The sequence below is a fragment of the Chionomys nivalis genome, chromosome 6 (genome assembly GCF_950005125.1).
Source record: "Chionomys nivalis chromosome 6, mChiNiv1.1, whole genome shotgun sequence".
NCBI classification, from domain to species: domain Eukaryota; kingdom Metazoa; phylum Chordata; class Mammalia; order Rodentia; family Cricetidae; genus Chionomys; species Chionomys nivalis.
Window position 1 is genome coordinate 7,707,011 of NC_080091.1, and position 27,753 is coordinate 7,734,763.

General features: G+C 43.4%; 1 protein-coding gene across 2 annotated transcripts; it reads left to right on the forward strand.

Moving 5' to 3' along the window:
- Nucleotides 1-6,694: 6,694 nt before the first annotated feature.
- Nucleotides 6,695-27,750, forward strand: LOC130876286 (zinc finger protein 431-like). Of its 2 annotated transcripts, none has more exons than XM_057772783.1 (4): nucleotides 6,695-6,799; nucleotides 13,565-13,691; nucleotides 14,721-14,781; nucleotides 24,024-27,750. In XM_057772783.1, the coding sequence occupies exons 1-4, from the start codon at nucleotides 6,797-6,799 to the stop codon at nucleotides 25,723-25,725; spliced, it is 1,893 nt and encodes a 630-aa protein (XP_057628766.1). In that variant the 5' UTR covers nucleotides 6,695-6,796; the 3' UTR covers nucleotides 25,726-27,750. The 2 variants fall into 2 exon arrangements, with proteins under 2 accessions (XP_057628766.1, XP_057628768.1); XM_057772785.1 differs by having other exon boundaries at nucleotides 6,784-6,799; nucleotides 13,565-13,687.
- The last annotated feature ends 3 nt before the right edge of the window (nucleotides 27,751-27,753 follow it).

Sequence of the window (27,753 nt, forward strand, 5' to 3'; positions counted from 1 at the left end):
GTTCCTCGGCCATCTGGAAAAAGAAGATTTCTGGTTTAAGTTGGCTCTGTTTTCTTTCTCTAAAATGATTGTTTCATCTATAGTGATCTTCACCTCTACACATGTCTGCGTACCAGGTACAAGCTCAGTGTCCCGGGAGGCCTGGTCAGCAGTCACAGACCCTGGAACTGGAGTTACACCACGGCTGAAAGTTGCCGTGTCATCCTGGGCATCAAACCTGGGTCCTCTGGGAGAGCAGCTTGTGCTCCTAACTGCTGAGCTGTCACTCCAGACCAAGTTCTCCATTCTCGACAATGTTCCCTGTCCTAGGTCACTAGGGGTCAGACTCCTGTTGACCGTTAAAGAGAGGACTCCTCCTGCCTCCAGCGTGCATGAGCTCCCTATTTGGTTATTGTATAAAACAAAGTGGTCAGCCCTAAAATAACGCAGGCACACTACAAAAGCAGGGTTAGCAGGCTGCATTGATAATTGTGCATATTTATTCATACATAAGTAACAATATAAAGAAAAGAGACAATCAATTTGACATTTGGGAGGCAGAGAAGGAGACGGAGGGAGGGAACAAAGGATGGGATGGAAGGAGGAAAGGGAAGGAGAAAAGTGACACAGTTACATTTTAATGAAGATGAATAAAAATAAAATTCAAATTAAATAGAAGAATGGATCTCTACAACAATGTCAGTATCCCACGCCAGCCAGCAGTCAGAGCTGTGTAGAATGACCTCTTTCTGGTATGGCAGGGAACCCATGGAGGTTTCCTCCGAGCCAGTCTGTTCTGAGGTTACACTAGCGCAACAGAGACGTTCATCTCAGAACAGCGTCCGCGGTGACTGGTGGAGACTTTGCCTTGATGCTTTCTGCGTTCTGCTCTTTGTCCTTTGTATTTGTGAGAATCCGGGCATTGCTACTTCAATCTCTATATCGTGTACTGTGATTAGCAGGCAGCCTTGGCTCCTAAGCAGTCTCCTTTCCCAGAATCCTTTACTAGATGTTCACTTCAGATTTTATGGTTCAGGCTGCACACTGCGAAAGCATTTATGTCCTTGATTTTTATATTATACATTCGTTCCTGCATGGCCTTGAGCTAAGACTGCCTGAACCCTCTCTGCTTTTACAATGTGGCCATGTCCAGAGGTGGACCTGCTATGTGGGAATCCTTAGGTCTAGGCAGACCTCCACATGAATGTGTCCATGACTCCTTTGCTGAGGAAAAGCATAGCTTTGGGAGTGAGTTCCAGGCTGTCCCCCTCCTCTGCAGGGATGACTTCTCAGGCCTTGTGTCTTGCTGTGTTTGTCTTCACACTCGGGGACACGGGAACCAACGAAGCTGGCTAACAGCAGCGCTGACAAACAGCACCTCCATGTCTGCTCATGGTCGCCCACAGTTTCCATTGGTATTCGCTTGTCCACTGTTTCAGGGAGGGACACATCTGTGAGTGTGAGGCCAACCTGACATACATAGTGAGTTCCAGGCCGCCTGGTTATCCACAGTGAAAACCTGTCTCAAAAAAGAAACAACACCCAAAACCCTTAAAGAACCTGGGTGGTAGTGGCTCAAGCCTTTAATCCCAGCATTTAATACGTAAAGGAGTTTGATCTCTGTTAGTTCAAGGCCAGCCTGGTCTACAAAGCAGGTGCAACATCAGCCAAGGCTACACATGGAAAAAAGACCCTGTGTTAAAAAAAATCTTGAATTAATAGATATGCTTACTTTAAATATTTTTTTTGATTTGATTCAAGTTCTCTCCATGTCTGCCCAACACAGGCACTGAAGGTAGCTTGAGTTCTCTGCAACAGCAGTGTGTGCTCCTAATAGCTGAGCCACCATCTAGCGAAAATGATAAGTATTAAACCTCTGCAGTTTTAAATCAACAAATTTACCTTTGCAGACGTTTAAAAGTTGGTTCTTTCATCATCATAAAAGCATTCAAATAATTATGAGGATCATTTATATGAGAAAAATAAATTCACATGATATACAGGTGATGTTTGAGACCTACATCAGCCGGGCGGTGGTGTCGCACGCCTTTAATCCCACAACTCAGGAGGCAGAGGCAGGTGGATCTTTGTGTTCGAGGTCAGCTGCTCTACATAGGGAGTTCCAGGACAGTCTCCAAAGCTACAGAGAAACCCTGTCTCGAAAAAAACCAAAAAAAAAAAAAAAAACCCATAAAAAAACCAAGAAACTACATTCAAAAGAGAAAATTCCCTATGACAAGGAATTCCTATTTGTCACCCACATCCCTTACATATTTCTTTTTATTTTTAAGACCAGGTCTCACTGTGCAGTCCTCTCTGGACTCATAGTCACAGATTCATTTGCCTCTGCCCCACAAGGGTTGAGATAAAATCATAAGTCACCATACCAGGTCATATTTATAAACTTTATGTAGCATCTACACTAAATATCACAAGCTGATTGATAGGTAAATAGAACACAATGTCTTCTAGATCTCAAGTAAATGTATCTCATTCATAACATGCTTCTTTTTAATATTGTCTCAACAGTCCTTCATAGGTTTTTTCAATTTTTTTATTGAGCTTTATTTTAGATGTTTGTTTGTACATTCCTGCATGAATATATAGGCTTGCTTCCATCTCTGCGACCAGAAAGGCTCAGGTCTGTTGGTTTATAGGCATGTGAGCCAACCAAACTGTATAATGGAAGCAAGGAGGGGTCCTCTGGAAGAGCAGCTCACAGTCTTGACAGCTGAGCTGTCTCTGCAGCACTGCAGGTGTCTGAAGGTGAGCCAGTGCCATGAGAAGACGCTTTTACTTACCTTTACTTGTCTTTTTTTTTTTTTCTCTTTGAGACAGGGTTTCTCTGTGGGATCATCTGGCTGTCCCTGAACTAGCTTTGTAGACCAGGCTGGCCTCGAACTCACAGAGATCCGTCTGCCTCTGCATGCCGAGTGCTGGGATTGAATGCATACACCACCATCACCCATTTAACTTTACTTTTGTAATGTTGAAAACATGGCAACCAAAGCACACCTACTCAATGCACCCTTCAAAAGGACAAGAGTCACTATAGAATTCCTGGTCTTGGTCATCATGGCTGTCTTCGTGTTCACAAGTAAGATGATGTGAACAACCGTAAGCTGTTGACAGACGTTTCTGTCCTGCCTGGTCCCGCAGCTGTTCAGTCCCAAAGAAACACACAGAGGTCTATATTAATTACAAACTGGTTGGCTTATTAACTCAGGCTTCTTATTAACTCTTACATCTTACATTAGCCCATATTCTTGTCTGTGTTAGGCTCTCTTAAGTGAGACACACTTGCCTGTAGCAAATAGAGCCCACCTGAGAAAATGCTGCTACCAAGAAGCCATGTTTAACTCTGTTCTTTTGTATTACCCAGTTTCTCAGGGTTTTTTCTCTCTCTCTTTTTTTTTTTGTTTTGTTTTGTTTTTCAAGACAGGGTTTCTCTAGCTTTGGAGCCTGTCCTGGAACTCCCTTTGTAGCCCAGACTGGCCTCGAACTCCCAGAGATCTACCTGCCTCTGCCTCCCAAGTGCTGGGATTAAAGGCGTGCGCCACCACCGCCTGGCAGTTTCTCAGGTTTTATGTGGATGTAGTTGTTCACATTGTTGCCAATTGTAGACAGAAGTTTCTGTCCTACCCAATCCCACAGCCATTCTGCTCCAAAGAAACACACAGAGGTTATGTTTTGAAAAAAAAAAAAAAACGGGGGGGGGGAGGAAGTGCTATGGGACAATGGTCTTGTACCCTGTAAGGATTTGTCAGTTATATTGTTTTAATAAAATGCTGGAAGCAGAGGTGGGGTGATGAGAACAGGAGGATTCTGGGAAAAGGAAAGAGTCTGCAGGCCTCACCCAGATACAGAGGAAGCAAGAATGCCTCACTGATAAAAGGTGCCAAGCCCCGTGGCTATGGCAGACAAGAATGTAGGCTGTAAGAGTTAATAAGAAGCCTGAGCTAATAGGCCAACCAGTTTACAGTTAATGTAGACCTCTGTGTGTTTCTTTGGGGACGAATGGCTGTAGGGTTGGGCGGAACAGAAAACTCTGTCAAGAATAAGATTATGCTTTAAAGCTGCCAGCTGCTCAGAGAGTTCAAAGTGAAGATTTTTGGCCCCATCAGGGTCACCTAGGAAGGGAAAGCCATCTTCAGTCACCTATCACCCTCTACATTCCAATCTTTTAACGAATTGTTTACATGCTGTGACAATATTCCACATGCACCTCTAACCCATCCAGGGGCTGTCAATGACTGTAATCAGCACTAGCATGTGACGGCACCTGCCATTTTCCAAGTTCAGGTACAAATGAGATACCCTTGGAAAACTAGATTACCTTGGTTTCTGAGCCCACTCAGACAGAAATCAGCAAGGGATACCTGGGAGGGGGCACAAGGTCATAGGAAATGGCAGATTAAGAGAAATGAAGACAGAAACATAGGTCTGTCCTAGGTAGAGGACCGAAGGTAAAAACCAATCAGCATCCATACTAAATACATTCAGAAGGCAGAAGAAAGGACAGTCCAATCAGCTGTCCACCTCCCTGCACTGTCCTTGGGAGGATGCTCAAGCAGTTGTGTTATCTCGTCCAGCTAAACAACTTCTAATCTCTAGCGAGGAGTGCCTCTGGCTGGCGTATGCCAGTTCAGGTCTTAATAGAAAAATGTGCTCTTTCATCTGGGCAAAAATACTCTTTCTAAGGCTGGAGAGATGGCTCAAAGATTAAGAGCACTGGCTGCTCTTCCAAAGACCATGAGTTCAATTCCCAGCAACCACACCATGGCTCACAACCATCTAAAATGGGATCTAGTGTCCTCTTCTGGTGTATAGGCACACATATAGGCAGAACACTATGCACACTAAATAAATAAATCATTAAAAAAATACTCTTTCTACAGACGAACACAGACATTACTCACAGCCCTCAAGGTTACTGGAAAAAGCAGAGCAGGCAAACGAACTTAAATGACTTCTTTTGTTTTTCTTTTTATTAAAAATTTCCACCTCCTCCCCTCCTCCCCGCCCCTCTAGTCCAAAGAGCAGTCAGGGTTCCCTGCCCAGTGGGAAGTCCATGGTCTTCCCCCCTCCATCCAGGTCTAAGAAGGTGAGCATCCAAACAGACTAGGCTCCCACAAAGCCAGTACATGCACTAGAATCAAAACTCAGTGCCACTGTCCTTAGCTTCTCAGAAAGCCCTCATTGTCAGCCACATTTAAAGAGTCCAGTTTGATCACATGCTCCATCAGTCCCAGTCCAGCTGGTCTTAGTGAGTTCCCCTTAAATTACATCTTTAAGTCAGAAATGACTCCAGATGGAATCTGAGTCACACAATCATGTAGTGTGCCAGACTGAACACGGCAGTCACGCATTAGCACGGCTTTAAGGACTCCTCAGAGGAAGGCCTGCAGCAGGACACGGGATGGAATTCCTCCCCACAGCAGTGGAGCACAGCAGTAACGCAGCAGGGCACGGGATGGAATTCCTCCCCACAGCAGTGGAGCACAGCAGTAACGCAGCAGGGCACGGGATGGAATTCCTCCCCACTGCAGTGGAGCACAGCAGTAACGCAGCTGGACACGGGCTCTTCCTGCCATTGCCACGGCTGTGAGCCGCTGCGTCAGCACCATCACGGGTTCCACACAGAGATGTCAAAAGTGGTCTGTGGACTTGGGGGCAAAGGTCAGGGTTCCACAGTCCCATGTAGACTCCAGGACTCCAGGCTCAAAATGCTGGGGTGGCAGCGGCTGCTCGTGTTTACCTTTGGTCCTTTGAGAAAGGGTCTCACTTATACCCCAGGCTTGCCTAACTCTCAGAGTGCTCTCCCTGGTACAATGTCCTCAGTGCAGAGTTCAGTTGTGCCACACCAGGCTTCTGTTTATTTCACTAATAAAAGTGCACGATGAATAGGAGTCGGGCATGGTGGTGCAGGCCTTTCATCTGAGCTCTCTGCAGCCGAGGCAAACTGATCTTTATGATTTTTAGGGCTAGCCTGGTCTGCATAGCGAGGTCCTGTTTAGCAAGGGCTACAGAGTGAGACTCTCACAAAGAAAATGAAACTCTAGGATCGTGATGTATATATAAGTATTCTTAATGTGGCTTTTCACAAATGGTGCAGAACTGAGAGAAAAGTAAATCTGTAGATTTATATATCAATGGGCAGGAAAATAAGTATAATTTAGTCAAAATATTAAGAGGTAAATATGGAGTGATTAAGTAAATATACTTTGACCCCATACGGTTTAGTTCACCAAAATTCTGTATTTACGTTGATGGGCCATTTCTACAGGATAGTTTAAGAGACTGCAGATTTTTGGTGCATAGTCCTTTAAATCAAACTTTCTTTTTACAAAAATGAAAATAGCATATTTTCCACAGTGTATGACTATCCAGAAAGTGTCCGGTTTCCTTAGTCCTTTCTCAGTTTCTTAGCAAGATCTCACTAAAGCCCCAGAAAGAGTCCTACTGAGTGCAGAGATGTTCAGGGAAGACTTTGCAGTCCAGCCCCAAGTTCTGCTGCGATGCCAGTCTCTGCAGGTCTGGGGCAGTTGTGTGCCTGGGCTGGAAGACAGAGCTGGGAACCACTGGGCTGCGTTCCTTCACAACTCTTTGTTTCTAAGGACGCTGCTCCCGTGACTAAGGCCTCAGTAGCCAATCAGGGCTCCCAGCTGGACTGCCCGTCAGAATGGGGCGGGCACTTCCGGTCCGCCATGCTACAGGTTCTGAGGCCCCGGGCCTGAGGTAGTCTTGTGTTCCGTGTTCTGCGCTGTGACCCGCGGTCGGGAGCTGTGGGGAGAGCGGGGCGAGCTCGGAACCCGCCATGGTGAGCGAGGGCCGCCGCGTGGGAGGAGCCGCGGGAGCCGGTGTGGGGTCCTCCCGGGGCTGTGGGAACCGGCGGCGGAGAGGTCCTTGCATTCCCTGCAGCTCCCGGGTCCCGTGGCCCCGGAATGACTCATCTAAGGCTGCGGCTGCGCAGAACACGGGGTTGGAGATGGGGGGAGGGGTGCGGAGAAACGGTGCGAGGATGACGCCACCATGCCGCGCATGCGCAGCTTTCATCTCTGCAGTGGGAGGCTGACTTGTTAACTCTCAGATCCCGGGTTCCTCTAGCGTCTTCTAGAAGTTCTGCACTTGGCACAGAACATTCTGGTGTAGGATCCATCTGCAGTTAGTGCTGTGCAGGGCGTAAAGTCTGTGTCATGCACACATCTGCGTGGAGATGCCAGGGTGGTTCAGTTGTCAATAAGGCTAGACCTACTGGATTACCGGACCTCATGTGTTAAAATATCTGTGATTTTGTTTCTAAGTTTGCACCCCTACCCCCGGTTTTTCTAGATAGGGTTTCTCTGTAGCTTTGGAGCCTGTCCTGGAACTAGTTATTTAGACCAGGCTGGTCTCGAACTCACAGAGATCTGCCAGCCTCTGCCTCCCAAGTGCTGGGATTAAAGATGTGCACCACCACCGCCCATGGCATTTGGGGGATGACTCAGGGGAGGTTTGCTGGTTAAATTTGGTCAGCTTGCCACAAGCTAGAGTCACACTGGCCTGTAGACAAAGCTATAGGGTGTTTTCTTGACTAGTGGTTGATATAATAGGGCCTACCCTGGGCAGGTGATCCTGAGTTGTATAAGGAAGCAAACTGAGCAGGCCATGATAGCGGGACAGTAAGCCACATTTCTCCAAGTTGATAGCACATGTAGGGTACATAAGCCTGTGGTGTATGTGAGTTAGCAGATCTGTTCCTGGACCCATCCTCTTGGGGTGTCAGCCAGAGCCGGAGACTTATTATTGAAAAGATTTTTCTTTATCTCAGTGTGCTCCAAGGTTGCCTGGATCCCAGTGTATAGCCCCACAGTCCATTAACGTTGCTGTCCCCCTGAATCCGCTCCTCGATTCTTGGATTAAAGGTTTATAGCACCACACAGTGCTAGATCTACCCATTTGACTCACAGAGTGGGCTGTCCATTTCAGTAACAGGAAAATGGTATTTGGAGCATGGCTTCTCCATGGAGAACAGAAGAGTATGACCAGTTTGTTGTCCACTGCAAGGGTAAGCAGGCTAGGCAATGGCTGGATTTCAAGTTGTTTAATTCTAAGACAGTGAGCTGCAGGGGCCTCCGTCAGAAGAGGAACCTGATGGGGCACGGCGAGTGAACTTCTGTGCACTTTCCCAGCGTGTGTTCATTCGCACCATATGAGGGAGTGCAAACCAAAGTGTTTGGTGTACAAATTGGGGAGTTTACCTCGAGCCTCTGAAGTTCCAACTGGGCGACTCTCTCATGTTGGTACATGCAAAAGTGGCGAGAGGACTGAGACACAGGCATTTGGCTGTGGCTTGTGTGTCAGCATACAGCGCTCAGCAGCTAACATTTTACACAGAGAAGGCCATACACGCAGTAATGACATTCCCTCTACCAGGAAAGGACCTGCTCTAGCTCAGTCCGTATAGGTAAGTGTTCTTTCTGCTTATTTTTAAGTCTTTTCCACATCGGTTGTTGGTGCCTGTGTTAGTGTTCTGTTGCTGTGAAGAGAAGCCTTGGCCATGGCAAGTGTTATAAAGGAAAACATTTAATTGGGCCTGGCTTATAGTTTCAAAGGTTTCGTTTATTGTCATCATAGTGAGGAACATGGTGGCAGGCAGGCAGACATGGTCCTGGAGAAAGTACTTGAGAGTTCTACATTGGATCCACAGGCAGCAAGAAGGCCACTGTGCCATGCTTGGGCCCTTGAAACCTCAAAGCCCACCCGCAATGAGACACTTCCTCCAACAAGTCCACACCTATTAGGAGGGATTGGCCACACCTCCTAATCCCTGTCAAACATTGCTACTCTCTGATGACTGAGTATTCAGTCATAAAGGCGTGTGGAGGCCATTCTCATTCAAATCAGTCACTTCTGTTCTCCAGTAATGCCAGTTATTAAGAACTTTATTCCTGGTGGTGGCACTGCAGGTCTTTAATCCCAGCATTCAGGAGGCAGAGGCAGGCAGATCTCTGTTACAAGAGGAGGGGGCCAGCTGCTTGACTAGCTTACACCCGAAATTACCACACAGAAACTGTATTAATTAAAACACTGCTTGGCCATTAGCTTTAACTTCTTTTTGGCTAAATCTTACATATTAGATTAATCCATCTCTATTAATCTGTGTATCACCATGTGGCTGTGGTTTACCAGAGATTCTAACTGGCATCCATCTCAGGCAGAGGATCCATGGCTTCTCTGTCTCTCTCCCTTTCTTCCCAGCATTCAGTTCTGTCTTCTCCACCTACCTAAGTTCTGCCCTATCAAGCCCAAAGCAGTTTCTTTATTCATTAACCAATGAAAGCAACACATGAACAGAAGAACCTCCTACACCAGATCTCTCTGAGTTTGAGACCAACCAGGTCTACAGAGCGAGTTCCACCACAGCCAGGGATACACAGAGAAACCCCCTCCTCTAAAAACTTCAAAACAAGGAAGAAATAAGAACTTCATTTGATGTTTCTCAATTGGTTATTCATTAATTTATTTTGAGAGCAAGGTGTCATGTAGCCTTTGTCTTTCTGTAAGGCAAAGATGGTTTTCTTAATCAGCCCTTGGAGATAAAGAATTTTAACCAAGGGGGAGGGTGTGCTACAAAGTCCTCCCAAGTGACTATGTAAGGAATCTGGTCTGGGTGTTCAGGTTTGCCAAAGATCATGTCTTTTGTCCTAGAAATGATAATATGGGTTAAAGGTTCTCTCTATTGACTACCTGACTCCAAATGCTGGCCATTTATTCTTGCAAAAGATGGTAAGTTTACCCCTTTAGTCTCCAGTTTGTCTCTCTTTGCCTTATTTCTAAAGTCTGAAAGTCTTCCAGAATTAAAGTTAGGGGAGTGAGAGTTCTCTTAGTCTGTCCCATACCATCCATGCCGTCTAATAACAACACAAGGACAATGAACAGATAGACTGTCATTCTGGCACCTGGAGGAAGAACTGAAACCTAGGTGCTGGGAGGAACCCGATATTAGGGAAATTCCCAGGAATCTACAAGGATGACCCCAGCTAAGATCCTAGTGGGGAAGGTGCCTCATCTGGCCTTCTCCTGTAATCAGATTGATGACTATCTTAATTATCATCATAGAACCTCATCCAGCAACTGTGGGAAGCAGAATCAGAGAGCCACAGCCAATCACTGGGTTGAGTTACTGGAGACCAGATGAACAGAGTGATAGCAGGAGCGGAGGGGTAAAGACTGTGATGGGAAACTCACCTGAAACAGTTGACCTGAGCTAGTGGGAGCTCACTGACTCTGGACCGACAGCACGGCAGCCTACACAGAACTAGACTAGGCCCTCTGTGGGTGACAGTTGTGTGACTTAGGCAGTCTGTGGGGCCGCTGGCGGTGGAACCAGGATTTGTCCATTATGCTTGAACTGCTGCCTTTTTGGAGCCCATTCACTTTGGAGGGATTGTTGTAATCTGCTGGCCTGGTCCATCACCTGGGTATCCTGTCCCTTTTAGAGACAATCCCCGCCCACTTCCAGTCTCCCCTGTCTGCCGTCCAACCTCTTCTTCAGTCCTCTCTCCCTCCCCTCTCTCTCTTTCTCCCTCTCTCTCTCCTTCCCTCCCCCATCTCTATCTGCCCTTCTTCTGGAGAGGCACCTTCTGCTTCTCTCTCTCTTCTCCCCCCTTCTCCCTTTTCCCCCTTCTCCCCTTCCTTTTCCCCTCCATAACCCACTAAATAAACTCTACACCCAAGCTCTGCATGGCCTATCTATCTATCTATCTATCTATCTATCTATCTATCTATCTATCTATCTATCTATTAATCTATCTATCTATCTTTATTTACATCTTAACATTTCAACATTTGCAAAGGCTATCATGTTTTCCTCAAGGATGGTATGTATCTATAGTATTAATCCTGAGTCTCCTGAATAATCATGACTTATTAGCATTTCTGTTGCTAAGATAAAACACCATGACCAAAGAGCAAGCTGAAGCAGGAAACGGTGTATTGGTTTACACTTTCATGTCATTGTTCATCTTTGTGGGAAGTGAGGACAAGAACACAAAATGGGCAGGAACCTGGAGGCAGGAGCTGATGCAGAGGCCATGGAGGGATGCTATTCACTGACTTGCTTGCTCCCTCATGGCTTTCTCAGCCTGCTTTCCTGTAGAACCTAGGACCACCAGCCCAAGGACGGCACTTTTATTCGTCTCCTTATACTCCATATTTGTGTTTTCCTGGATTTCTTTAAGGGGTTTATTAATTTCCTCTTTAAGGACCTCTATAGTTCATAGAGACAATTTTAAAGCTTTTTCCTTGTATTTCAACTATGTTGTAATATTCAGAGCCTGCTGTGGTAGGATACCTGGGCTCTACTGGAAGTATTACCCTGGCTATTAATGGTTGTGTTTTATGCTGGCATCTAGGCATAGATGGGTTTGGATTGTTTATAGGTCTAGGACAGATTTCTGAGTTTGTCTTTGTTGGGTGGGTGTTTCTTGGCTTCTGTTTTTTCTCTGCATTTTCCGGGAGTGTAATGGCTGTGTGTTGCCTGGTAGGACATTTTCTGTGGACTTGATAGTTTTGGCCAATGGTGGTCCCAGGCAAAATATGTTGCTGGGTATTGGGAGCTGACGTTTAGGAATGGGATCTTGAAGGGATTAGCATGGAGCAGAGTAGAGTGTACAATGAGGATCTGCTTATGGCATCTCCTTGGAATGGAGGGAGACAGTGAAAAGAGCCTGCTCTAGAGAGTCTGCTATAGGACTGGGGATGAGACTCATGGATTGGATCTAGAAGAACAAAAGGAGAGGGTAAGATAAATGACAGCCTACTTGCTTCCTTGGCAGAAGTAGTCTGTTGCTTGATGGGATGTGCCTGCTGGAATTGGGGACTGGGATAAAGCAACAGGTGTGAGAGCGGCTAAGGGGGAAGTCCGTGGGATGCACAGCACATGTGCACAGACGCGAAGTCTGCAGCTGGTGTTCTGTTGCAGAGGTAGAGACGAGACTGGGTATTGGGTTGTGCAGAGAGGAAGGAAGGTGAAGGTCTTCGGTTAATTTACCCGTTTCCCCAACCTGCTCGGCTGGTGTATTACAGTGACTGCCTGCTGGTGTTGGAGGCTGGGGTACTGGGATGCTTTGGGGGAAGGAAGGTTGGAGAGCTTTGTGATCCATTGGGGATGGGGTCAGGGAGGAAAGGGAGACAGCAGCAGGTGTTCTGCTACACAGCTGGGCATGAGTCTGGGGAAATTGGATCTGGAGAACAGGAGAGGTGTGGAGCCACCGTCAGCCCAGTTGTCGGGAAGAACTAGGTCATCGTCACAGTCTGAACAAAGCAAAAACAAACGCCAGCAGTGTAAATAGCTCACTGTCCATCTATCTGGGATTCACAGTCTTCTGGGCTCCTCCAGGGGACTCTGCTCACTTCTCCAGCCCCGCCCTCTGCAGCGCACACATCCTGTCTTCCAGGCTCCGACTGCCCCCGCTCCTCCACTGCTGTTCTTGGTGTCATCTCATGGTTCCGGTATCGCCACTGTGCTCAGGCTTCTTGCTGCAATTCCACTTTCACCAGTAGCCTCTCCTGGCTTACTTCCTGGTGCTAAACCTCAACTTCCCTGCATAACTGTTCAACCCTGAGCCTTCAGCTGCTACTAAGACTGCTTCTTCACCAATGGCCTCTCACTGTGCCAAGCCTCAGGTGCCCTTCACGATTCCTTCATGCCTTCAAAACCAGTGCCACCTGGATGACTCTAACACTCCTAAGTTCACCTGCCAGTGCAAGGTGCAACCTTGGCCACTGTGGTGGTGTGAAAGACAGTAGCACTATTGCTATTGGGAGCTGTGGCGTTGTTGGTGTAGGTATGGCCTTTATGAAGGAAGCAGGCTTAGAGATGTGATATATACTCAGGCCTCGCTCAGTGTGATACACAGACTGTTTCCTGTTGCCTGCAACATGTAGGACTCTCTGCTATTTCTCCAACTCATGTCTGCTTGCATGCTTCCATGCTTCCCACCATGGTGATAATGAACTGAATCTCTGAATTGTAAACCACCCAATTAAATGTTTCCCTCTATAAGAGTTGCCCTGATCATAATGGCTCTTCACAGCAGTAGAACCCTAACTAAGACAGCCACCTCTGAACACAGCTGTGCTGACTCTGAGGAGACACTGCCCAGATTTCACCTCAGCGATGCTTGTCTTTTCTTAATCACTGCAAATTTCTCAGCTCGAGCTGAGCAGTATCAATTGTCCCAGTCAGTCAAAAGCTTTACTTCAGTGGTTCTGGTTTCTTGTTAACCACGGTTGATTCTTCAGCTCCAGTGGACCAGACAGCACAGATTCTTCACATAAGAGGGCTGTTAAAATCTGTCCTTTCACAATCCTCCCCAAATATCCTTGTCAGGTCCCTTTCAGTGGGCACAGAAATGAGATGTGTCATCCTCCTTTTCTGTTTCCTTCTAAAATGTCTTTGTGACTGCATTGAAATTCCGTGCTATGGAATATATGTGTGGAGCTTGCAGAATCGTGTCAACAATTCAATTCAATTTTCAATGAAGTGTACATTGAGTCATTCTCAATGCAGCCAGTCTCACCATTTCTATTGTGTACTTAGGACGCAGTGACCTATGAGGATGTGCATGTGAACTTCACTCATGAAGAATGGGCTTTGCTGGATCCTTTCCAGAAGAGTCTCTACAAATATGTGATGCTGGAAACCTGTGAGAACCTCACTGCTGTAGGTAGGACTGCTCATTTTTTGTCAGTTTTTTACAATAAGGGGACACACACTTTTTTCCTTTTTAATTTTTTAAATTTATTTTGCATACCAACCACACTTCCCTTCCTACCCCTCCTCCAACTCCTGAACCTGGCTTCCCCAAACCTCCCCCTCATCCACTCCAAAAGTGTAAGGCCTCCCATGGGGAGTCAACAAAGCCTGACAAATTAAGTTGAGGCAAAACCAAATTCCTCTTCCGTTTATCAAGGCTAAGCAAGGCATCCCACCACCATAGGGAATAGGCTCCAAAAAGCCAGCTAATGCACCGGGGATAGATCCTGGTCCCACTGCCATGGGACCCTCAAACACCAGGGTATGCAATTGTCACCCACATGCAGAGGACCTAGTTCGGTCCCATGCAGGCTCCACAACTGTCGGTCTAGAGTTCATGAGTTTCCACAAGCTGGGACAAGCATTTCATAGTCATTGGTTCTCTCCTGGGATTTCAGTTGTGAAAAAGGAAGAATGTGGTAAATTAATCAGGCGTGGTTCTTGAAATTACCTGGAGTGAGTGAGAAGGAAACACAGAACACAAACAAACCCGCTTAGGAGTTTATTAGCGGGGTGATCGGTGTGCAGAGAGAGGGCGAGAGAGCGAGGGAGGGAGGGAGGGAGGGAGGGAGGGAGGGAGGGAAGGAGAGAGGGAGGGAGAGAGAAATGGCACCTCCAGCTTTTAAAAGCTGCCTAGCACAGGTGCACAGGAGTTGGCGTGACTACGTTATACACTGATGATGCAAATGGGCGACTCACGCATGCGTGCAAGGGTTTTAGCCGAGTCATATGTGGATGTAACCACACATGCGCGCACGTGGGTCACGCGAGGCCCTTTGTGCTTGAGGGCCCATTCGCATATGCCTGTCTTTAGATCCTGAAAGTGCAGCCCTATCTGTGGCTGAATAACTACAGTTCTTAGGTTCAATAAAGATAGTGACTTGAATTTTGCATAATTTCTAGTAATATATAATGTACATTTTCTGGTACTATATTTTAGGCTACAAATGGGAAGACCAGAATATTGAAGAACATTGTCAAAGTTCTAGAAGACATGAAAGGTAATTTATGTATGCAAGCTAATACATACATACATCTGAAGAAATTTCAGTATGATCTGAAGCTTTAAGGAAAGACAAAACTAAATAAGCACAGCTTTATGATGATTATGAAATTCTCACAAACCAGTGTGCCTCAGTGTCAGGGAGGTGATCCATGTTTCCAAGGCGTTCCTCTAAGAAAGAAGACAATGAAACTGTTATGCCCAAATCTGCAAAGTTCCCTCGAAAGCCAACAAGGAGACCGAATCCCATATGTAAAATCAACGAACCCTTATTTTATAGAAGTTTGCAAACTCGGTCTCTCCGCACGTCCAATATATTGGAATAAACCGAGGTCCCCGAGCTCAGTTAGAGTAGGGTTTTATGGTAGTAAAGGTGGAGGTGAGGTCCTGAGGTTCAGGACCCCTGATTGTCTAGGGGTATCCTAGTGAGTTTGCTGGCAGGTGCTCCAATCTACAGCAGTTGGAACATTAGGAATTTCCTTTGGATGGTCTGCTCTTGGGTGGAGGTCAGGTAATCCCAGCCTGTGGCTGCAGGTGAACTACTGAGACTCAGGCCTCTTATTAAATTTATCGATGGCTGAGTTCTACTCTTGCAGATGATAATGGTTGGAAGTAAAGAACTTCCTTTGGGTGATCTGTTTATCGTGACTGGATTTTACGGAAACAATGTGTTAACACATGACACTGTCACAGGATAGGTGATCTGTTTGTCATGACTGGATTCTACGGAAACAATGTGTTAACACATGACACTGTCACAGGATAGGTGATCTGTTTGTCATGACTGGATTCTACGGAAACAATGTGTTAACACATGACACTGTCACAGGATAGGTGATCTGTTTGTCATGACTGGATTCTACGGAAACAATGTGTTAACACATGACACTGTCACAGGATAGGTGATCTGTTTGTCATGACTGGATTCTACGGAAACAATGTGTTAACACATGACACTGTCACAGGATAGGTGATCTGTTTGTCATGACTGGATTCTACGGAAACAATGTGTTAACACATGACACTGTCACAGGATAGGTGATCTGTTTGTCATGACTGGATTCTACGGAAACAATGTGTTAACACATGACACTGTCACAGGATAGGTGATCTGTTTGTCATGACTGGATTCTACGGAAGCAATGTGTTAACACATGACACTGTCACAGGATAGCTGTTGGGTTCATGCAGGTCCGATTGTGGCTGTAGGGGGCCAGCCTCTAAGGACTGAAGCCCTTTCCCTTCACCCAGGGCATATTTATTTTTCTCCATATTTACATTTTAGCCAGTTGATTTCCATATGCTCAAAGCAATGGGATTGAAGCGTCCTAAAATATAGTGCCAAGTGCAGATTCTCAATTCATTAGGTACCACAGTTTTTCGGAACCAAGTTTTGCGTAGGCTTTGTACCCTTGGAAAACTCAGATAAGATTCACATAGGTCAGCAAGAGAAACAAAGGGTTCTGCTAACTAAAAGATGGATCAGGACTAGGTGCTAGCATTCCGGAGGTGTAGCCAGTGGGGATGAGGGTCAGGTGTAGCCCAGCGGGGATGCTGCCACAGATCCCTCCTTTCTTTATACAAAAATTGATTATCTTGAATGCAGTCTTACGGTATATACAGCTTTTTTCTAGCTGTTTGTCTTACAATCGCATGTAAGTAGACTAAAACACATTTTAAAGCCAATAAAGTTAATATTGCTGGAACAAAAGCAATACTTGCTAGGATAAGAAATCTGTTTCAGGTGATTCATAGGATTGAATAATGCTATTGTATTTGCAAGACCTTCCTTAATAGCTATTCCTGCTGTATCAGGTAGCTTTATTTGCAAAAGTTTCTTTTTGTAAATGAAGTCATTTGAGAATAATTAGGGTGACCCATCAAATGCATCTTAGCCTTATCTCAATGATACTTGCTTTCATTAAATCTTAAGGATGTGATACATACAATAAGAAGAGACATTGCAATCACATTTTAATGTTACCTGCTCCTTCAAAATTTCTATCTGATCCCCTAACAATAAAACAGCTGGCCTTAACTCAGCTAATTAATTCATTATCTCATTTTCAGTTGTATTATTTCAGCCCAAAGTTCTGTTGAATGTTTGTGCCAGTCTGTAAGGCATTCAGCAGTTTGGATTTCTTTATGAAGCACCACTGCAGCTGTTGCTGCTCTTCCTGCTGTTGCTACAATGATTCCCATAATAGGTGCAAGAGCCAATCCAACTATTTGATGTGTTCTCTTTAATATTCTCTCAGCAAACTTCTGTTCAGGATCATCACAGGAGAGTCTTACCGTGAACTTGACAGCCTCACAGGAATCCAGATTGCTGGCCTTGCTCTAAGAACATAGAAACTTTCAAAAGGTCAAATTTAAGCATGGGTATGAAGGGTACAGCATTCACAGTGGTGCTGTGTTGGGCATGAGGCCCAGTGTAACTTCCCAAGCCGACCTTGAGTTTGATGAGGCCTAGTGTAACTTTCTGGGCCTCGCTTGAGTTTGGAGACCTGTTTCTGTCTAACTTCCACACAGGGAGTGACTCAGCACAGCCTGACCTGGTCCGCCTCTGCCCAGCCACCGCTAACGTGGCAGAATATTATTGGCCCTTGTCCCTTGCTCTGCACTGGCCCTGCCTAATACAATTGAACGAGATCCTGCTTTGACATGCTCTCGACTGAGTGTGTGTTTCTCCCCGTTGGCCTGGTGGAGGGCTGATTTTTTTGATGCTTACCATCCCACTCAGCTGCAGGGAAAGTCTGGCAGGTCCGGCTCCGCTGCCGTTTCTGCCAGAGAACCCGGCAATACTGTAATTATTAGGGTCATTGTACAGGCCCTTTAGGAGTAAGTAAAATAATGGTACACATGCCATAAAAGTATGGCTTTGATTTGGTTTGAAAGACAAAGTATATTTATTCTCCTTAATGTTTGATTTTCCTTCAGATGCCTTAAGAGGGTGGAAGGTAATGAGGTTTTTTAGGTACCAGCCCCTTAGACCTCTTTAGGGTCCAGTCAAGACGCTACAGCTGGCAGGGGAGCTGACTAAAGAGAGTCGGCTTCCAGATGTCTTCTTTCATCATGTCTGTCTATTCTTCTGTTATCACTCTAGAAAAGTGATATACAAGAAATGTATCCCACATCATACACAGTTCTCAGGCAAGGCAAAACTATAGATCTTGTATTTTTCATGGTTCTAGAAACTGATCAAAGCTCACAGAGAGCAGTAACTTGGCAGCTTCTTGTATGGCTCGGGGAACTGTGGCTGTGGGACTCCCTGGCAGCTGTGGAGGATCACTTAAGGAGGGAACTTTAAATAGAATCTAAGAGGAAAGAAGGGGGTTTTGTGTGCTGAACTATATTTCTAAGCACAGTTAGGTGATATGTTCAAAGTTTATAATTGATAAATGTGAAAGGGGGAAGTACACATGGTGCCTTCTGGCTGGCTCATCAGAACTAGCTCTGAAGACAGCGCCAGCGTGCACTATGGAAGGGCGCCTGTGGCATTTGGTCTGCCTTAGCATATTTGCCAAATGTTTAGCGGGCTAGAAAAGGGGGAGGGCCTTTCAGATCTAAGAATTACATTTACACCTAAGCAGTAGGAGGCCTGTTAGTAACATAGTACAAATCTGGAGCTGGACTCTTCCCAGCCTCCTGGGCTAGACTGTGGCTTGTTCCCATGGCATCTGTGGAAAAGAATTGCCTTTGGGGCTGTGAAAATGGTTAACAGCTTGTTTCTGTTTACTTACCTGGTTAAGACCCAATCAATTAATCTTCTAAGTTAAGATCTTATATCGATAAACTGAGATGAAGATAGAGTGTTAGTAACCTGGTTAGGGTTAGAACACTGTTAATTGGATTAACACTTCCCATATCTGTAGAGGGTGAATCCAGGGTGCGCTTGCTTCCTATCTCGCTGAGGGCTGGGCCAAACATCAACAATTTCAGACATGCCATAATTCTTGTTGGGCATCCGTGCGTGCTTCTAGTCAGGTCTCTTTACCTGGACACTAATCCTGACAAACTGCCTGCCAAAGGAGATACATGCAGAGGGGCAAACTTCTAAGTGTATACAAAGTTCTGGCTGAGAGTAAGGGTATTGACTGTGATTAGTTTCTTGCCAGAATCACACATTGCTAGGAAGAGTCATCCAATGTGTAAGGGAAATTGTGCCCAATAAACAACACCTGTGTTGCTGTGGGAAAAATCCGCAAGCTGTAATGTGAGGGAAAGAGCTATTGATTCACATAAGAAGTCTACAATGAGGACGGCTAATACATTCAAAAGGCAGTGTTCCTTATCACCTTGTGAAGAAGACTTATCTCCATCAGAGGTGTGTCTCTGGTGGGTTGACCTCTGAACTGTCTGCTGAACTCTTACTGCATAAATCTGTGGCCTCTATCAAGAAGGCACTTTCCAATTTCCATGAGTTAGTCTGAATTGAATTGCCAAATTGTAGGAAGGGATTTGACATTCCAACTCCATGCCATCGGATAGATTCATTAACAGAAGCACTGATTTCTACAGTTCCATTCAAACTATTCCATTTCCATCTTAATATTGAGTGAGAATATTTTCCTTGAGGGGAGCCAGAAGGACTCCAATTCATGGCATCTCCTTGGGAGATACTAATTAGCACTCAAGGTCTCTCACTCTGGCATTGTTGCTAACGCACCTTCTCAGATTCTCTGTTGGTAACCCACATCTCACAGAACAGTAGATTATCGGAGCTAATAGCATTAATCTCCTGTCCTTTAAAACCAGATGCTTGAAGCATATAAAACTTATTAAGATAATCTTGGGTAGTTTTGTCTTTGGGTAGCCATACTTGAGAGGTTATATTTAAGCATCTAATTCCATTTCCCATGCAAATAGGAATTCCTCGTACTTCCACAGTGTAACTGTCAATCACTCTACCCTCCTTAATTGGCTGAACAGGACCTCAGTTGTCATAAGGACCAGGTAACCATGAAGATTCATTAACCACTACAGGAATATCCATATCTTCCCTACTCACTGCTCAGTTAATTGGAGAATTGGGGATAAAATCCAATAATTATGATCCATCCCCTTTACCTGTACTGTTACCATGGAAAGCATGCCAAGATATTTCTTATAACTTAGCAGTTGGTAGAATTTACAGACTTCGGGAGTCATGGGAAGTACCACCTCTCCTTTGTCACACAAATTCTTAAGCTGTCCTCAGGTGGGAGGAATAGTTGTTTGTTGCAGAGGTCTCCTGTGTCTTGACTTTGGTGGAGGTGTCTCTGCATCTGCAACATCCAGGAGATGTCTCTTGCTCATGCGGGATTCTTATCAGTTTTGATGGGATCCACAATTTATTATCTTCTATGTGAACATCAGCATAGCCCCAGCCCCGTCATGACACTCGCCCTTTCTCCAAGCAGATGTCATGGCATTTTTGTAGTATCCAGGCTGATTTAAATCAGCAGTTCTTTTCTGTGCTCCAGCGTCTGCTGTTGTTCTCTTTGTTTCATTAACATTTAGCAAATTTAAGGTTAATAAGGCATTTATCTCTGGGGGTCCTCATATCCTCCTTCTGCTTAGCAGGCATCTCTTTCAGGTGCGGTTAGATCTCTCAATAATTGATTGTCCTGTAGGAGTGTATGGCATCCCTGTAACATGTTTTATGTTGTAATGTGCAAAAAATGGTTGCATTTTACTGGAAACATAAGTTGGGCCATTATCAGTCTTAATTTGTGCTGGTATGCCCATTACAGCCACTGTTTCTAATAACTGTGTAATTGTAGAATCCACCATTTTGTTATCTTGATGCCAGGTAATAGAAACTTTCTTTAAGCCCTACTATTAACATGGTGTGTGTTATGAAATTCTAAGGCTTCTAACACATTTCCTATCAACAATTGATCAATTTCTGTATTTCCTTTTGCTAATGTCCCAGGACACCCAATATGGGACTGAATCTGGGATATACAGTGCGCAGTTCTTCCTCGGATTGTCTGTTGTAGTTGTACAATAATGAAGTTAAATTTCAATTATCAGGAATAAGTTCGCCTCGCAAAATTTGAAACAAATTAGTTAACTCTTGAGTAGACAATCCAGTTGTCGGCTGCAATCAGTTAATACCACCCAATAATTTTTGGAAATCATTAAGAGTATGCAGTCAGTCTCTCCTAATCTGTACTTTTTGCAGTTGAATTCTCTGTTTACTTACTTAATAGCCTAAATAGCTAAGAGAATATCCTTGTCTTATTTTTTCAGGAGACATTTGTAGTCCCCAACAGGGTAAATTTTCTGGATTATATTGAACATTCTTTCTAAGGTATCTATGTCAGAAGAAGCAGCCAATAAAATATCATCCATATAATGATAATGTTGTAAAAGGAGCGGTGGGCCGCTTCCCGCCTAGCTCCCGTCCTCCTAGCTAGCTTAGCCCCTGAAATAATTACACAGAAACTATTCATTTAAACACTGCCTGGCCCATTAGTTCTAACCAGTATCAGCAGTAGCTTTAACCCATTCCTCTGAAGGAGCTCCCTGAGCCTTCAAGGGCCTTTAGGCCTTTTGGTATTCTGTAGTAGCATTCTCAAAATCCAAAGGGTCAATTAGAACCTTTCTAACATCTGGACCAGCTATTGTGTATGTAATGCTGAAGTTAGTCTTTACTGAAAGTCAGTGAAAACTTCTCGTGTACTTTGTGTGATTTTTGTGAAGGAGATAGATCCTTTTGTGAAGAATCCCTGGCTCCTCAACCTTATCCCAGGCACTTGAAAGCACTAGATGATACTTCTCCGTAGTAGCATCATCAAAGTGCTTTTGTGTTCACAGATTGGCATACCGGTCTCTCCTAATAATCGGTCCTTTGCTGTATTCATTTCTGTGGTCTGAATTACCCTATTCCATGGCTGCTGTATCCTCTCCTCACCAAGTAAGCCATTTTAATTGAGAATTAGCTTCTAGTATAACTGCCATTAGGTCCTTCTCGTGTGGAATAACTGTTCCGAGTAGCCCAGTTGTTTAAAACCTGTCTTACTTAGAGCAAATGCATCCTATATGCTACCACTGCTTCTTTTAACCTTTTGAGATCTTTCACACCTTCGTGTCTCCAGTCAGTCTGAACATAGCCCTGAGACTGTTGATCATTTGATCTTTCACGCCTCTGTGTCTCCAGTCAGTCTGAACGTAGCCCCGAGATTGTTGATCATTTGCAGGAACCCACTGGAGGTGTCCTTATGGCCCTAGGCAACCACTCCTCAAATTTCCTCATAAGGTGGAGCTGTAGGTCTATAATTGAACATTTCCCTTTCTCCTAGTGGGAAAATTTTCGTTTTCATTCTTTCTCCTTCCTTTTCTTCTCTACTGGGAAGATTTCCTTTTTTTTTTTTTTTTCTCGCTTTCCCTTTTCTTTACTGGAAAGTTTCCTTTTTTTCTGTCTCTGGAACTCTTATATTTTTTTAAACATGCAGTTAACCTTTCAGTCTTTCTGATTTCTAAGTTTGTTTCATCTGATGAAGAAGGAAGAGAGTCACCTCCAGTATCCTGACTTTCCTCACTTCTGCTGTCCTCTGAAACAGCTTTCCTAGCAACCTGTGAAGGAACATTCTCCTCTGCTAACCTAACTGAGCGTCTTCCCTTTTTTTTTGTACTTCAGATACAACTTTAAGTGACTCAATCACTCTGCAATGGCTCTAGAGCATTTGATAAAAAGTTACATAAAGACCAATTTTTTTTAATGGTATTGGCTCTCCTTTCTTATGAGCCCTCCTCAAATCTCTCTAGCTTGCTTCCATCTTTAGTTTCAGTTGAAGTTGAGGAGTTGCCTGAAATCAATGGCAATGCCGTTTAATTAATACAAAAACCTCTGTAAGTTGTTTTTCCTTCACTTTCACTCCATCTTCTTATAACAGATAACAGACATTTTAATAATTGCAAGTATTGTTGCTCCAGTGATGGGAAGTTTCCCATGATTCTGCCAATCCTGGAGTCTCTTTACCCTGAGGGCACTTCTTCCAATTCTTAAGATAGCCAGCTTTTCTGTCCTTCACAGCTCCTTTGTCCTTCAAGCCTCCTGTTGGGCACCAAATGTTGCAGCACAGTGTTGGGTGAACTCTGGTCTGTGGAAAAAAGACTCAGAGACACTTTAGGAATGAATTTAGCCTTTCCTGGCTGCAGGGGGATTTCACCTAATATTCTCAGAAATGAAGCACTTTCCCTTTGCCAAGGGCATTTTTATTTTTCTCTACATTTACACTCTAGCCAGTTGATGTCCATATGCTCAAAACAACAGGAATGAAGCTTCCAAAAATACAATACCAAGTGCAAATTCTCCATTTATCAGGTGCCACAGTTTTCCAGGTTTCCTGAACTGAGCTATGCTTAGACTTTCTATCCTTGAGAAACTCTCACCAGATTCACATAAGGTGACAAGACAAACAAAGGTTATCTCCTAAGTCAAAGGTGGATTAAGGCTAGGTGCCAGCACTCTGGAGCCAGGCCAGGTGTAGCCCACTGGGAATGCTGCCACATGACAGTATTTCAATAGCTCCATGAGATCCATTTTGTAGAACTGTCCATCGCTTTAATTTTGCACCTTTGTATCATTCAGGCATATGCATTGATAAGGGGATCAATGTCTGTGCAAGACATATTCTAAGCAAATAGTCCATAGTAAATCTAGTGTTGCTCATACAGAGGCTTTCCATGATTTAGTGAGGGAAGGTCACTTTATGAATATCAAGAAGGGTGTTGTGGTGGAGAAACCTTAATCCCTATACCACATCTTTATGGGGAGCAAAAGTTAAACTGTGTGAATGCAATGTGAAAATCTTTTGTTTGTTATTCTTCCCTTAATAGATATCTCATGTGTCCCTCTGGATACAAACCATTTGAACATAAGAGATATGGAAAGAAGCAATGTACCTCTTTTTCTCCTACAACACTTAGAAGATATGTAGTAGTCCCCACTATGAGCAGATTTGGTGAATGTGATGCAAATTTACAATTAATTGGTTTTCCACCTACACTGGGAATACAACAAACTCACACTGTAAAAAAGTCTTATGAGTACAAGGAGTGTGAGAATTCTTCTGTCTGCTCTGGTTCACTTTGCACTTGTCATGTGACTCACAGTATAGAAAAATGTTATGCTTGCAACCAGTGTGGTAAAATTCTGAGTTCTTCCAGTTCTGTTGAAAAATGTGATAAAGCTCAACATGAGAAATGTGAGAAATATGAACTATCTACTAAAGGCTTTACCCTTCACAGGTATCTTCAAATACACAAAGGAATCCATAATGAAGAAGATCTCTGTGAATATAATCAGCATGATAAAGACTTTAGATCTGATTCCTCTTTACAGTTACACCAAAGAACTCATATGGAAGTAGAGCCCTATAAATACAATCAATGTGGAAAAGACTTTGCACATCACAGTTGCTTTCAAGTACATAGAACTCATACTAATGAGCAATCATGTAAATGTAATCAGTGTGGTAAAGTCATGGCAACAACAAACAGGACCATCCACGTTACACACCATAATCTTAAAATACATGAAAGAATCCATCCTGGAGAGAAACCCTATGTATGTGTTCAATGTGGTAAAGCCTTTGTAAGTCGCCATAATCTTAAAATACATGGAAGAATTCATACTGGAGAGAAACCCTATGTATGTGTTCAATGTGGTCAAGCCTTTGTACATTTAACTAGTCTTCGAAATCATGAAAAAACTCATACTGGGGAGAAACCTTTTGAATGTAATCAATGTGGTAAAGCTTTTACCTGTCGTAGTAATCTTCAAATACATGAAAGTATTCATACAGGAGTCAAACCCTATGAATGTAGTCAATGTGGCAAAGCCTTTGCAAATATCATTTATCTTCAAAGGCATGAAAGAAGTCATAGTGGAGACAAACCGTATGAATGTAATCAATGTGATAAAGCCTTTGTACGTTTAACTAGTTTTCGAAAACATTATAAAAACCATACTGGAGAGAAACCCTATGAATGCAGTCAGTGTGGTAAAGCCTTTGCAAGTCTCAGTAATCTTCAAGCACATGAAAGAATTCATACTGCAGACAAGCCCTATGTATGTAATCAATGTGGTAAAGCCTTTTTAAGTCGCCGTAATCTTCAAATACATGAAAGAATTCATACTGGAGAAAAGCCCTATATATGTGATCAGTGTGGCAAAGCCTTTGCACATTTCACTAGTCTGAGAAATCATGAAAAAATTCATACTGGAGAGAAGCCCTATATATGTAATCAGTGTGGTAAAGCCTTTGCATGTCGTAGTAATCTTCAAGTACATGAAAGTACTCATACAGGAGTTAAACCTTACGAATGTAATCAATGTGGTAAAGCCTTTGCACACATCGTTTATCTTCAAAGGCATGAAAGAAGTCATAGTGGTGATAAACCATTTGAGTGTAATCAATGTGGGAAAAGCTTTACACAGTTCTGTCGTCTTCAGAAACATTTCAGAAGTCATACTGGAGAGAGACCCTATGAATGTAGTCAATGTGGTAAAGCCTTTGCTAGTCGAAGTAATCTTCAAACACATGAAAGAACTCACACTGGAGACAAGCCCTTTGTATGTAATCAATGTGGTAAAGCCTTTGCCAGTCGTCGTAATCTTCAAACACATGAAAGGAGTCATACCGGAGAAAAACCCTATGTATGTGATCAGTGTGGTAAAAGCTTTGTAAGTCGCAATAATCTTAAAATACATGAAAGTAGTCATACAGGACTAAAACCGTATGGATGTAATCTATGTGGTAAATCCTTTGCACATATCATTTATCTTCAAAGGCATGAAAGAAGTCATAGTGGAGACAAACCGTATGAATGTAATCAGTGTGGTAAAACCTTTACCCGTCACCGAAACCTCCAAACACATGAAAGGAGTCATACTGAAAAAGCCCCTGTGAATGTAATTGATGCACTAAAACTTTGCAGATCACTGTAGTCCTCAAACACATCAAAGAATAGTGAAGAAAGCCAAAGAAATGACAATGTGATAATGCCTCTTCATGGTACAGTCTTCTTCAAAGGCATGAAAGAGTTACTGTCTGGAGAGAAGCATTATGAATCTAGTAAATTCAGTAAAACTTTGCACACCACACATTATTCCCACTGAGCCGTCTCACTGATGCCCAAATAGGATTAGTAGAACCTTTCCATCGATCAAATATTGTCTTCTTTTGAAATTATAAACAAATTGTCACCCAAGAATAGAGGAGCACAGAATATTTTGAATAATACAACCTATTTGCAAATGACAATGTTACTTATCCTGCCATCCCTTTAAAAATTTTTGTTAGTTTATTCTAAGCACTAAATGCTTTTTCCTAACACTTTCTCAGAAATATGAATGGCAGAGAATTGTCTCAGTGGGTAAAAGTGGTTGCTACTAAACTTGAATACCTGAGTTCAGTCTCTGGGATACACACATTACTCATACCAGTTTTTCTATGATTACTACACTTGGGCTGTGTTATAGGCACACCACACACCCACACACATGGATGCTTTTGTAACTAAAATGATGACCAGTGAGGTTACTCGCTTGTTTAATGAACTTGCTCCCAAACATGACTACCTCAGTTTGTTCTCTAGTACTGAAGAAGCAAAGAATACTCACCTGTAAGATGTCCTCTGCCTGCTAAATGCACAGCATGGCACAGGTATTTACAAACTGTTAAGAATATCTAAAGAGGTGAAATTAACAAAGCAAAGAAAATAGCCAAAATATTAAGAACACAGGAAATGATTACCAATTGAAATGAATACATTCTATCACATCACAATTCAACAAAAATGAGAGTTACTGTTTAAATCTTCCATTATTTGTCTCTGATTCAAAGATAGGTCATTTTATAAACATCTCAACTGGTAATAGTGGTTTATTTTAGAGACAGGCAAATGGATCTTTCTGAGTTTGAGGCTATTATGGTTTACATTGTGAGTTCCAGGATACTCATGGCTATCTGGAGAGATCCTGTCTCAACCAAAACGAACATTTAGGTAACTATAGCATATGTCACAGTATGGAATTTTTCCTAGCTTAATCTGGACTCATCTCTAATCAGCTAAACCCTTCATTGTGTACACCCACATCAAGAGAACTGTGTTAATGGCAGTAAGAAGAAATGTGCAGAGCCCATTCACAGAGGGAAAGGAATCTGTTCAATCCTTTTAGACCATGTAGAAGGAATTTTCATCACCTCCAAGTGAGAGAAGATAGAAGGAGTCATGGGGCATCTTCATCTTCTGAATTATAATGACATATTTGGATAATAGATAGTTGTCTCAGTACTTATGCTATAGGGTACCCAATTTTGATTCCTAGTGCCCTCATCAGATGGCTCAGAACTACCTGTATTACAGCTCCAGGAAATCTGATGCATTCTTCTGTCTTCTTTTTGTATGAGATATGCAAATGATGTAAAGGCATATTTTTAAATATAATTTTTCAAGTGTAAAAATAAAAACTTAAAGAAGGCCCTTTTAAAATTATGGAGTCATGCGTGTGCATATAAATAAATAAATATAGTGTTTAAATATATGCATAAAAGATACTACAAATTGTTAAAACGGCTTTTTTTATGTTTTTTACAAATTTAAATAAAAATGGTTTAACTTAAGTATGTTGTCAGAACATGGTCCTATAATGGAATCATGTGGTGATTTCTGGATGCTTGTGAGAACACTCCCAAGAAGACCAAAAAGAGTCTTCTGACCTCAGTTTCTTCAAAACAGAATTGTTGTTGGAATTTTTTTTATATTCTTCCTAGGTGTAGCAGATAAGAGTGAGTTTACTTCACATACTCATTATTGCTTGCTGCTGTTATTCAGTTAAATGTTTAAACTATCTTTTCTATGCCTAATGGAAAAATGTTTTCCATGTCTGGCTTGTCCTTGTTGTTGTATACAGCTTGAAGTCATGAGATCTTATATGACTGTCTTAATTACCGTGTATAAAGTCTGTTGGACC